Source organism: Haemorhous mexicanus, chromosome 5 (genome assembly GCF_027477595.1).
Source record: "Haemorhous mexicanus isolate bHaeMex1 chromosome 5, bHaeMex1.pri, whole genome shotgun sequence".
Classification (NCBI taxonomy): Eukaryota; Metazoa; Chordata; class Aves; order Passeriformes; family Fringillidae; genus Haemorhous; species Haemorhous mexicanus.
Genome location: NC_082345.1, coordinates 63,350,044 through 63,363,258, shown reverse-complemented (window position 1 = coordinate 63,363,258; position 13,215 = coordinate 63,350,044). Strand labels below are relative to the sequence as shown.

The window sequence follows — 13,215 nt, the reverse complement described above, 5'->3', positions numbered from 1 at the left end:
TTTGCATCCTTGAGAAATAATCAAAAACAGCATAAAAATGTAAATGTGAGGAAATGGGATGGGTATTCATTCAGCCATGCAGCTGGAATTCAGGAACTGCTGTAATTGCACACGAATAACATAATTTGCCTCCCTTGTAGATGTTTTTGCTTATTCACATCACGTCTTTCTTTTTCAGGGGTGTTGCTGAAGTTCCTATACCCTGCCATACAAAACAACCACTCTCTGCTGTTGCTATCCCAAGCCTGAGATGTTGAGCTGCTCTAGGATGGCAACACCAGGGCTCCAGGGCTAGCATCCAGGGTGGCATCGCAGAGCAGGGCACTCACTTCCCCATACAAGCGGCTGGCCCAGGTGGGAACTCTCAGTGCACTGGGTGCAGTGGCAGAGGAAGAAAAAATCACAGCTGGGCTTGTACTGATGGAGACGGGGTAGAGGGAGAAACAGCACCATCATAAATATGGTAAAAAAAAAATATAAAATATGCAAACAGTGAGAATATAATCAAGGCTTTTGCCAACAGAGTGGTAAACAACTTTGCTCTCCATCACCATCTCTCAGGTACACTCTTCTTTTGCTGGATTTTGTAGAAACATGCTCCCTCATCTGGCAAAGCCGTTTTAATGAGAGGTTACTTAGGTCACTCTTGGCTATTCTCTCTTCCCAACTATTCTCTGACTTGGGATTTAGGAGGTGCCTATGTGAAAACCCTCATTGCCTACGTGAAGACACAGGAAGTGCTCAGCTGCTGAAGTGCCAAGTATAGGCTCCAGGAAAGCCTGCTAGCAAAGCTCAGTTTCCTAGCCCTCCCATCCCTCTTTTATTCCTCTGAACTCAACTATCTGAAGAAGGTAAATGAAATAATGTGCAGCACATATTTCCCTGAACAAGAACTGAATACAGAAAAGAAACTATTTGCATATTAGAAATCCTGTTCTGTAGAAAATCTATGTGCCAGGAAAATGGAACATATGTGCTGAATGAATTTAGGCAAAACTGCACCTTTGCTGTGCTGCTTAAGAAAATCACATTTAATACATCAGTCTGAGACTAACATGGGCTTTTCATCAGCCTTTCATCAAAACTGAACAAATATGAAACAGTACAGCATTAATGGTTCAACATACTGCACCAGGTTTTGGAAAAAGACCTTGCTGAAGCCAAACACCCGCCCTCAAGTACACAAGAGACCTCTCTCCAAATACCCAAACAAGTCCTGGCAGGACAAAAGGCAACAGGTTAGCTGAACAATGCACACCTGCACCACAGGGGGACAGAGAGCCCACAGCAGCATCCCCTGTGGGACGTCAAGCCCAGGAGCTCGCTGTGCTTCTGGTGCAGATCTCTGTAAGAACCATTTCAAAATCACAGAATTTCAGTGGGAGGGTACAGGAAGAAACAGAGGAATACAGAAGTATGGGGGAGTTCTGGATACTTCAAAACATCAAAGCTGTCAAAAGGGCAAGTTCATCCACAACTTTATCTCAAAGGAAATCCCAGCCTGTTTCCATACTGGAGTTGCCCAGCTGCCTACCCAAACAGGAGGGTATTTTCTTTTAGTACTTTGCTGCCTGTTGGTGGTAACTCCCTTGGAAGAGCTGTATAGCAAGTCCTTTTTGGCAACTGCAACATACCAGGGGAAACAATTTCTTACCAAATGTAGTTTGAACCAAATGAAAGAAGAGCTAGGGATATTTCTCCTGCTTTGGAAAAATGGGGTATTGGCCACTGGCAGAGGAGAAGGGGCTCTAAGTACTAAATACAACAAACTACAAACTTCAAATATTAAGTCTACTGGTGGTACTTTGGACACCATGTTCCCACTCCAAGACTCCCTGCTTACAGTGAGACATTCACTTGTTCAACAGCATGGAAACACCTCCATCCATGGGCTGGTTGACTGCCCAGGGTTGGTCCTACTTTAATACCATCCTTCTGAGCTCCTTGATATCAGACACCTGGGTGGATACTTGGTTATTCAAATACATGGCTGATATACTGCTCATGTCCAATAACAAGCAGTATGATATTTTTGTTTTTTGTTTTACATCTGCCATTGAGCTGTGGCTTTTTAGAGACATAAGTTTCCAGGAAAACATGAATATGGTCATTATAAGGATTGTACTTCTGCAGTTTCAACTCTGCTGGCATATACAAACAATTCCTGTATTGTTTTCAGATTTATTCTTTAAATGGTTTTAATAAACATGCACAAAAATAAAGAATCAAAAAGTTACCCTTATCTGTGTGTTGAACAGTTCATTTGAATCAGCCTGTTCACAGCAAAGATCTCACAATGAAGCTGAGAAAAAAACCACATGGTTTTGCTATTAATCTCCCATTCAATTTTCTAGTGGAGCCATTCCAATATCTACAAATACATAAAAATTTTGTATTGTCTATGATTAGACTTGCTAATCAAGCTGTATCTTTATCCCAATGCATATTTACCAGCAATGATGAGGCTCTTTTGTAAGTTATGCCATTCTGTCACTGAGAAAACTGAAGAAGTTATTCACCTCTGGTAGGATTTACTTCTGGATGGAGTACTTCTTCTGTTCCCCAGCTGTCTGGACTACCATAACACACAGTACACCAACCTCCAGGCAGCCCTCAAGAACCTCCCATTTCTCACTCTTCCCTGCCATCTCTGCCACTACAAGTGCAGAGGGAATACCTAATCCTGAGATACTTTACTGGATACATTTTGCCCACAGGTCACAGGCGTAATATCTCCTATATTTCTGCTGGAAATCCTGTCCTTCACACTACTCTCCTGGCATGGCTGGCTGTTCCAGTTATGAGAAGAAAACACAGTGCCTGATGGGCCTTGTCAAAATGGTACTTGGTGGATACTGGAAAAATTTCACCAATGGCAAGAATTAGTATGTTTTTACATGGCATATAGAAGAATCAGAACTCAGAAGGTACTGAAATAAACAATGTATTTCTTTATCTCACCCTGAAAGAGTCAATAGCTACAGGAATTGTTACAGTAGAAACAGCAGGATCTGGGATAACCAAAGTAAGACAAATCACTGTCCAAAGAGAATGAATCAACTCCTGTACTACATCTTGATGCAGCCTTGCAAGCCTTCTTAACAAATAAAATCTCCATGTTATGTGCATGAAAATGCAGCTGTTGATGAAGCCAGAGCTATTCAAGGGTACTAATCTCTTCACAACTGATGACAGCTGCATTTCTTTTTCCATTACTTTATCCTTGTAAGAACAAGCCCCAGCTCCTGGTAATGTTCGGATCAGCCACTGGAGAAAAGCACTGTAAGTGGATAATTTTTTTTTCAGTATTCTAATGCTTTGTGACTCAGGAATTATGAAAAAAATTGGCTATTTTTAAAATACATACTGCAGCACTAAGGTACTGAAGGTTTTCTGATTAGTTAAACTATCTTGCTCTACATTGTTTGCACAGTTCTCAAAAGCACCTGTAGAAGAGGTGAAATCCTGGCCTAGGGGAGGCTAAAAGAGGCCTCATCCATGAAAATGCGGTCTCAGAACAGAATATTGCTAAGGTATCTGGTAAGAAACTCAGCAGTAATTTATAAACTCATTGACATGGCTATATAGAAATATTTCTAGTTTGTCAGAATAAATCCTACTATTCATCATCAGCCTAGTTATAGCCTACATCAATCATTTGCACTTCAGTCACCTTGCTCATTCTCATACTCTGCTGATTCAGCTTTAAATTTTATTTCACTGATAGGAGTCTTTCACAAAGGTCAAAAAAGTGCCTTCAAAGTAAGGAGAGTGGTTTCTGTCTAATGAATCCTCAGTTACTACTCCTTCTCTAGCTAACCTCATTTCAGTCAAATTAACTACATTCCCCAAAAAATTAGTATACTTATCCTTTGGATTTACACTGGAAATAATCACCAATACTCATAAGACTAATATAGAAGAAATTAGACTGAAAAAAATATCAGCAGCACCAAGTTTTCTTATTGCTTAATTTCTAAGACCTTTATTTTAGGTCTAATTTATGCTCCAAATTTGGAGCTGAAGAGTTTTGAGGGTCTGGTCCATTTGGTGGAAATGTCTGGGATTACTGAAAATGAAATTTTGTGACTCAAGTTTTGTAGCACTTAACAAATCAGTATCTGTCCCATCATGTTTCATATATATCAAATTCTAATCCAGATCATAAACTACAAATCCCTATGATCTATTGCTACTGTTTTACATGGACTAGCTGACAAATGAATACCTCAAAACTTCTTTCCACTACAAACTGCAGCCCTGGGTACTCATGCAGTAGATCCACAAGAGCCAAGCTCAGCCCAGCCCTAGCTCCAAGATAGAAAGGCACTGTAAAATTTAGCCCAAAGTTCACATTATGGACATTTTTATAAACAAAAACAAAAGCAGGTAGTAAACATTTTTGAAACAGGCTATGTATTCACATCCAAGCACTTCAGTAAGTGTGACAAATGTTGCCACCTCATGGACAGGTGCAGGGTTTGATCCAGCTCAGCGGTAGGAAGGAAAACAGATCACGGAGATGACTCATTGCTGCCCTTCCACACTCCCCTGAGGGAGGAAGCCAGAGCTTGGCCAGAAGGATGCTTTTGTCACTTGGGTCTCAATCCAGAAGCATGGCTACGCATCCACAATTGGGGGAAAAAAAAAGAAAACAACAACAACAAAGAAAAACTAAGAAAGAAAGAAAAAAAAAAAAGAAAGAAGAGTAAAGCCTACACATATTCAGAGTATTTGACCATTTCTAATATAAGAGCAAGGGGGGAAGACTGATGATTTTTCCCTGAAAAAGCCCATAATGTTCAACTTAGAACCTGGCATGGTCTTTCACTGTCAAATGGCCAAAGGTGAGCACTCAAGGGTAAAACATCTGAGTAACAGGCTGTGGGACCTGGCGTTTTCAAGGTTACTGAAATCTTCAGATTCATGAAGACAATTACCTCCAACTGGACTAGGGGATTTTCATGCTCCATAAATTGTGTATCTTCTACTAGTAAGCTACAACTGTAGTGTATTCCATCAGGCATTTCCAAGGACAAAGTTTTATGTTACAATACATTAGTTATTCACTATTCCACCACTTTTGGGGAATTGCTGCAGAAAGACTCTGTCACCTGTTGAATTTCTCCCTTCCTGATGAAAAGGCAGCTGTGCCATCCTCCTCTATGGGACAGAGGCTGTTACAAAAGCCATTACATGGTGTGTATGTTAAAAGCAGGTTCATCCACATGGCACTATAATTAACACTTCCTGTAACTGGATGAACATGAAAGGACTATAGAATTTTGAAGCAAAAATAAAACATTTCAAGTTTGGCATAGGGATAGAAGTTTAAGAATCAATTATTTTTTTAAAACAGAGTTTCATAAAAATACATTCATAGTCAACATTTATGAATGGTCTGAAAAAGACAACATGGTGACTAACTGGGAGTTTCCTACCATCGTGATCTCCACATAACAGGGTAACAGACTGCCTACATACTACTGAAGAGAAAGAAGAATTCGTACCAGCTTGATTTTTAAATATGTTCTTATGTTTATTATACTTTGCTACTCCACTCTCCTAAAATGGTGGCCTCAGGAAAAGCTGCTTTGGCAGGCAATTGCAAAGATTCCTGTGGAGAGGAAGTGAAAAGACTGGGCATACAAACAACGGCTGCTGCCATGTTCAAAGCACTGGGGAGAGTTCATAGAGCAAAATGCAGTCCTAAGTAAATGGGTTTCAGGCAATTTCAGTGTTAAGATAACATCATTAAGACTAGAACAGATTGTGCTCAAACCCTGCTGTTTATAATTAACACATTGCTTCCAAATACTCCAGGGTCCCTGGTAAATAGTCCTCTGCTCAGATCCACCCAGACCAATCAGAGTATTTTCATCAGGTTCCATGCTGGGCCAGCACCTGTTTGGACAAATCCAAAAGAGCCAAAATACTCTTCTTTCTGGCCAGCTAAGTAGAGAGATGAACACAGCTTGCCTTAGTCATTGTCACAGTGTCCATATGGCTGTGAAGCTTGTTTTCACAAGAAATCGTACAAGTACTTTATTATGTCGAAGTTCACGGTCCTATAAACAAAAACACAGTATATTAGAGCAATCATCTTAACAGTGCTAAGACTTTAACCTGTTTGGAGACAGCACATGCAGGACATTCTGCACAATCAAAATCAAGCAATTCCCCAAAAGAAATGCAAGCAAGGATTAATGAATTTTTAATTTCTTTCATTATTTACAATACCACTCTTCTGATTATTTTGAATTTGTAAAATTATAGAAAAGAAATATAGCAACTTCCTAGTAAAGAAAGGAAGACTCTTATTTCAATAATGAAACAATACAAATATAACAATATTAATAAGATTATATTTTCATATGGCAAACTTGATGTTCTAGTTGGTGATGCCAAGCAACAACCTTTTATGCTATTGAATGTTTTGTTCATCTCCTAAACCACCTGTTTTTGCATGTACTCCTTCATCTGTACTCATTTGGAGCCTGTGTTCTTTCAGTCTTGACAGTAGTTGACCCATGTTCATAGCTAAATTTGAAAAATCCAAGAATGCCAATCAATGGGATAGAAGATTTTAATGTACACTTTTGTACTTTAATGGCAGGCAAAATGAAACAGCAGTAGAATAAAACATATAATTATTTTTTTTGTCTCTAAACTCATTATTCTATACAATCTAACACTCAGACTTTAGGGTTTACTGTTTGAATAAATAATGCAAATTACTGCATAAAATGACAAGTATAAAATTAAAAGCGTTTTTTTAAAAAAGTATTCAATGATCCAAAAATAACTGCTAACAATACTAAGTGAGATTAGCTAGCTGAATTCTTATTTGTTGGACTACAATCATTTAATAGTCTCTGCTCATGCATCAGCCTGTAACCCACTTTTCAAAGAAGTTTTTATAAAACATCATTTTGGACTGAGAAAAAGTTTAGAAATCTCCAAGATGCATAACAGGAAATACTCTGTAAGAGTCAGTGACAAATTTAAAGACATTAACTGCCACTATTAGACTTACACAACATTGTCACTGGAGTCAGTGACAAATTTAAAGACATTAACTACCACTGTTAGACTTACACAACATTGTGTCACTCAAAAACTAGTGCTTTAATTACAAGGCTTTCCACAGAAACAAAATCATACACACTAACAAATGCTGACCTTATCATCTAAATGAAACAGAATTGTCCTGTCATAACAACTGGGTTTATTACAGACTCTCTGAAAAGATCCATTATATTCAATAAACACTACGAGAGCCCTACTTCAGCTAGAGAAAATTTATGAACTTAAGTTTGAAATTCTTAAAAGAGAAATTATTTCTAACAAAGAAACATCTAACTTTGCCTTCAGATAAATGTTTAACTACTATATGGTAAAACACAGAGATGTTTCCACAAAGACTGAGTGTATGGCACAGAACAGAGCCAGATCTGAGGTTCCATGGTAAAAAAGAGACTGTGCACTTCAGCAGTTACCATGTTAAAAGCCACCAGGAAGAGACACAAGTGTTTTACTCTTTTCCAAAAACAGGTGGCTTTTTTTTTAGTGCAGACTTCACTTTTGCTTAAAAAACACAGAAAATGAAATTACAATCTGAACAGCTTGAATGGGGATGGGGAGGGAGCATCCTTTTCTGTCCCATTCTTTCCACACCTCAGCCTGCCATTAGGAAATATGCTGGAGTAAAAAGGCTGAGATGGTAACTAAAATATAAAGTTTTTAGTGACTAACAAACTTATTTTAGTACTATTGCAGTAACAGAGAAAGAAGAATCAGAAGATGGGCTGTTTCCTTCATACATATTTTGGCTGAGATTTCAAAGTAGTTCCTTCTCTGTGACAAATACAACCATAACTATTGCACAGATAGAAAATGAAATTTCTTAAAGCACAGAAGATCAGGCCTTCATCCTGTAGCTAGAACCCTCACCCAGGGAAAACAGAAGCTCATTTCTAATGAGTTCATGAAACCCTGTCTTTTTATGGATCATCCTCTTTAAGATTTAATAAATACTGTGGTCTGAAAAGTGTATTTTAATAAAAATTGTAACAAAGGAACAAACAAGATTTTTAAAAAAGGGAGAAACAGGAGAAAATCAGAACAGGCCAACTTTAAAATCAATCGATCTATCTAGCTAGCTAGCTAATTTAAATAGCCCTATCTAGGCAGCAAATAAAGACCTGCAAACTATTTTTGGAGAAAAAACAACTGCTTTCTTTCTCATAATATGTAGGAAAAGTAAGTTTATATCCATACATATATATATAGATACACACACATCATACCTAAATGAAAGCAAGCTAAAACACTACCATGCACTGAGGTTTGAAGTGACAGTGTCTCTGACAAACACTTTCTCCAGTAAGCATGAGCTGCATGGCACGAGTTTTGGTCCTGTTTTCTGGCCATCTCTACCGTCCAGCAACTTTAATGCAGTCATTGAAACTTCTGAGGATGTCAAAGTTGCAAGGAAAGGGCTGTCAAAGTATCCCAATTCACGGATAATTCCCAATGTATAACTGTACACACAGTGATCCATGTTGCTGAGCAGATGGTCTGCTGTGCTTGGTTCCAGGGGGAGCTTTTTCAGGGCATCACTCACCAAGTGACTTTACTGCTGGGAATAGCAAACTGACATAGCAAAGCTGTGGAGGTCCTGGCAGTGTGGTCCAGCCAGACCTGAGCCAGACAAAGTTTCATTCTACAGCCTGTCCAACTGAAAACTGAAATAAGTGTATCTGTTGCACTTACTGACAAGGCTACTGGACATTTAATAGCTCAGGAGAGTAACATGTGCACTGAGGTTATGGAACAGAGCCTACACCTCAGGTTCCTCCTTAGTTCCACATTAGAGAGAAGAGCTGGCTGTGAGAACATTTCTCCCTTTTGACACATGTCATTTCTGGGCTCTGTTCTGGTTATAGACTGTTTATCCAAGACTTGCTAATAAGGTGGCAGCAACAGATAAAATAGGAGACATAGCCCTGATTGCTGCCTTTGTATTGCATGTATTTCTGTCTGCAAATTATTGCCATCTCTCCTGATGGATCTCAAACTGTTCTCAGACTTCATGACTGAAGGCTCTGGATAAACAAAGATGTTGATGTACTTAGATCCACTTACTGAATTAGTGAAGTGAGTCTATGTGCAAGAATTCCTACAATCTATGTAGTTTTTATATTGTATGCACAACACTGTTAAGAACCAAATATAATTTCAGATTCAAATACCATAATGTGCTTTTTGGTAATGAAATGGACTGACATTTTAGAGCAGTACTTTCACATGAAGTCCCTGACCTTTACTAAGCACAAAGACAGTATGTTACTGTAACACATACTGCCACTGTAACATAAATCATTTTCAAAACAGGAATGCACTATACTTACCTTGGGTACAACATTTCTCATAAATAACATGACTTATTCAGTCATTCTTAGAAAACATCCACAGGTTTTCTATTCTGGTCTCCAAAGAGCTATAGACTGAGCAAATACTTGGTTTGAAGTCTCTTTCAAGTCAGCACATGGAACAGTAAATGAACTCTTAACAGGCTCACCGGGCAATAGCTCTGATGAAATCCAGAGACACAGTACACTTGTATCGTGGTCCATCAAGCTGGTCATTCTGGCCAACCATGGATAACAGCTGCAGTGTCACAAGAGAGGTGATCTATAGACAAGAGACACTAGTAATATTAGTCATTTTTGTTAACATTAATAGCAGTGGGCAATTTATTGGTTTTTTTGGTTTTGTTTTTTTTCCATTTGGCATAATTCCCATTTTTCTCTGGAAAGTCACTCACACTTGCTCATTGTTCATTTCCACGCAGTTCTGCAGCTAGAAAACCCAGGAATGTACATACATACATCTTGCCATTACATTTTCAGCACCAGCAGTGATAGACAAAGGCTAAAACCCTTCATCCTTTGTATCAAAAGTTATCCAGGAGTTTTGAACAGAGGAACAGGAATAATAGACATGAGCTGAGCATTTTCCAAATCTCTGCCTGACAATCAGGAAGGACTAGGATTTTCTTTCCTTTATCCCTGAAGATTGCCTTTTGAACTTTCCCACTCAATGCTGGATATTCCTGTGCCAGATCATATCACATTTTGAACAGATGGGTGTTTCACTTTACTCAAGATGAAAAGAAATTTGAAAGTTGGAAAGAATAGGCTGGAAGATTGTATGTTAAAAAGAGCAGGGCCTGAGTTGAGAGAAATTTTCCTACAAACACACATACAGTGTCTTGACAGAGCCATTGACTATTTTACCATAATGCAATGTACCAGCATACTTTTTCACTTTGTTCCTCCAGTGATGGCTGTGGCACTACTGAAGTGAAGTCATGGGGTGTCATCACTGAAAACAGCCAGCCCATTCTTACTCAGTTAGGAAGAGACACTGTAGTGATTCCATTGTCTCCCTATCTCCTCCCAGATACCAGGGAAAGAAAGAAGTAAAAGCAGAAAAGAAAATTTTTCCTTGGCCTTTGTAATAGACACCACAGATAATTCAGGGCAATGAGGTTATATTCTGTGACAAAATGGTATCTGGCCAAAGGTTTCATTTTCAAAAAACCAGCCAACCATGACCTACTTCTGAGTAATGATAACAGGACAGTAAGGAATTTCTCAAGAATAATGTATTTCAGGAAAGAAAATGTCAGTTCAAATGTTCAAGGAACCACACTGCTATAAAAAGCATCAGTAAGTTGTACCAATAAAAAATAATCCTAAGTCAGTAATAACCCTGCTCTTTTGCTGGAAGTACACTTGGTTTTCAAATTTGTGACTTTTGCTTGTAGGAGGCAGGAGTAATATAATAGAAAAAAATGATACCTACTTATGGAGAATAGAAAGAAGTATGGTACCCAAGAATGAAGAAATTTTTTTAACAGCTTGCACTTAACTTTCTTTCATACGTTATGAGACAACAATAGCTTGGATGCCAAAATTCTGAAAAGTCTTTGGAGTTTGTTTAAGGAATGCTGGTCTACACATAGTCACAAAGACAAATTCCATTTACTTAATTCAGATCTATAAATTACATGGTTTATCAAATTTTAGCATTGACAAAATTAAAGAAAATTGAATTCAGTATATGGCAAAAGTCTCAGATTTTAGTTCATAATTACTTTGCACGTATCACTGGATTGGGATAAACCTCAAACTTGTTAGGTTTTATATTCGTAAAATACTAATGAGAGTACATTTTTCTCCATTCTTCATTCAACAAAATCCATATTCATTATGGAGGAATCTGCTGTAACAATTGCACACAGGTGCATCAATCGAATCACTTCTGCACGGCACACTTGCAGCTGGTTGCACATTCAGAAATCACCAGTGAAGGAATAGCAGGAGAGTTCCTTGAAGTTCCTTATGACCACAGAAAAAGTCTGCACAGTCTGGAGATCCATCTCAGTTTTATGTGGGATGTAAAAGTGACTCGCTGCTGTATTACAAATGCTCCAGCAATACTTCAACAAATTCTGCATTTCCTTTTCTAACTAGCACCAAACACTCTGTGAGTAATATGTGGTCAGCAATGTAAAACTCCTTACTAAAGGCTGACTCAAGAAATCTGAACTAACATCAGCCTGGACACTAAGTTTCATTAATGTTCATGACTTAAGAAATTAACTCAAAGACACAATATACAATATTACAAGATAAATAATGCTAATATACAATATTACAAGATAAATAAAGAGTAGCTTTACTCTTTATGATCAGGGTAATGAACTTTGGAAACTGCAACCTTTTACTTATTTCTTTCACAACACTTAATAAATGTGGTCACAGGGAAGCAAGTGCAAAACCAGCAAGTCCTGACCCTGAGACCACTTAAAAAGACAGCTGTAGAGAAAACATTTTCAATTCATGCACGCAAGAAACAGTTTTATCTCCAAAGAGGCTCAGTAGAGACAAAGGTAAAGAACATGTATCTAAGGGGAGTCAGTAGGGACCAGCTTTCCTACAGACAGCCAAATGTTAGAAGCTAAAATACCTATCTTATTAGGTTCTTTAGATTAGAATTCAACATGCAGTAGTTACAGATGCCTGGTCTCTGCATGGAGAAAGGCAGAAATCTCCTAAGGACAAGTCCAAAAGCCTGCCTGCTGAGGGGGCAGCAGCCTGGAGCTTTGTTTGCACAGCTTTTTCAGTGGATTCAGGGAGAATCAAAACCAGCAACGAAGTTCAAAAAGCAATGACTTCTAATTTTTTCTTGCTTTATACAATATAGCAGGAGAGTTCTGCTGTCAGCCACAGAAATGGACAAGACACCTATTTTGTGCAATAAATTGATAGAAAAGACTGGATAGTGGTAGATGTGGAATTATTAAGTTTCTCTAATATTCTGTGCTGAATCTAGACCCAATAAATAAAAGATAACTGTCCACACCAAACAGTTCAGAAGTCTTCTAGGACACAGAAGGTCCAAATCCCTTCTGACACAAGAGGCTTAAGCACCTCTGCCGAACATCTGACAGTTAACTGGGGTGGGAGCAAAGGAAGGAAGAAGAAAAAGCCATGTACAGTATTAAATCATCACCGGACCTAACTTGCACTCTGCTTCTGAAGCTGAACTATTTTGCATAAAATTGCAATCGCTCTGGGCGTACCCAGGGTATGCACCTGGTAAAGAAGGATACAGTGGTATGAACTGGGTTTAAGACAGTGTATTTGTAGCATAATTTTAAAATTCACCAATATTCATGTCTTGTTAGCACTTCAGTTCCATGTACCACCTATAACTTAAGCACTGAAAAACAATTACTACTTTAAAAGTTCAGGTACTATAAAACTTTGGAAGCAATATGTTCTTAAATTAAGACACATCAAAAGTTTGAAACACAGATGGGAAAAATATGAATGCAATGCCAAACTAATTGCACTTAGCCAAAAATACACCACTGCTTTTGAAACATTTTTCAACTTTTTTTTTTTTAAATATCATGGGTACAGTGGCTCCATTTCATTATCACAAAAGCTTGAGAAGAAACATCTGGCAAGAACAGACTAGAAATAAGCCAGAAAAACTGTGTGGGTGACATAAGAAAGAATATTTATTGAGATTCTTTTGAACAAAAGAAATTACAGTTGGAAGAAAAATTCTAAGAGTTATTTGTAAAATTATTTAAATTGGTGATTATTTAATACTAGCAAAAATTAACAATTAAAT

General features: G+C 38.1%; 1 protein-coding gene across 3 annotated transcripts in view; it reads right to left on the bottom strand.

The window, feature by feature from the left end:
• Positions 1-5,514: 5,514 nt before the first annotated feature.
• The window catches only part of ORC5 (origin recognition complex subunit 5), a 62,131-nt gene continuing 54,430 nt past the window's right edge, over positions 5,515-13,215 (bottom strand). For 2 of the 3 annotated variants that reach the window (XM_059847386.1, XM_059847385.1), the window contains 2 exons: positions 9,584-9,696; positions 5,515-6,068 (listed from right to left, as the gene is read on the bottom strand). In XM_059847386.1, the coding sequence (XP_059703369.1) occupies positions 6,023-6,068; positions 9,584-9,696 (159 nt within the window). In that variant the 3' untranslated portion in view covers positions 5,515-6,022. Of the gene's footprint in view, positions 6,069-8,208; positions 9,074-9,583; positions 9,697-13,215 lie in introns of those variants that run through there. The other variant, XM_059847389.1, reaches the window with a different exon arrangement.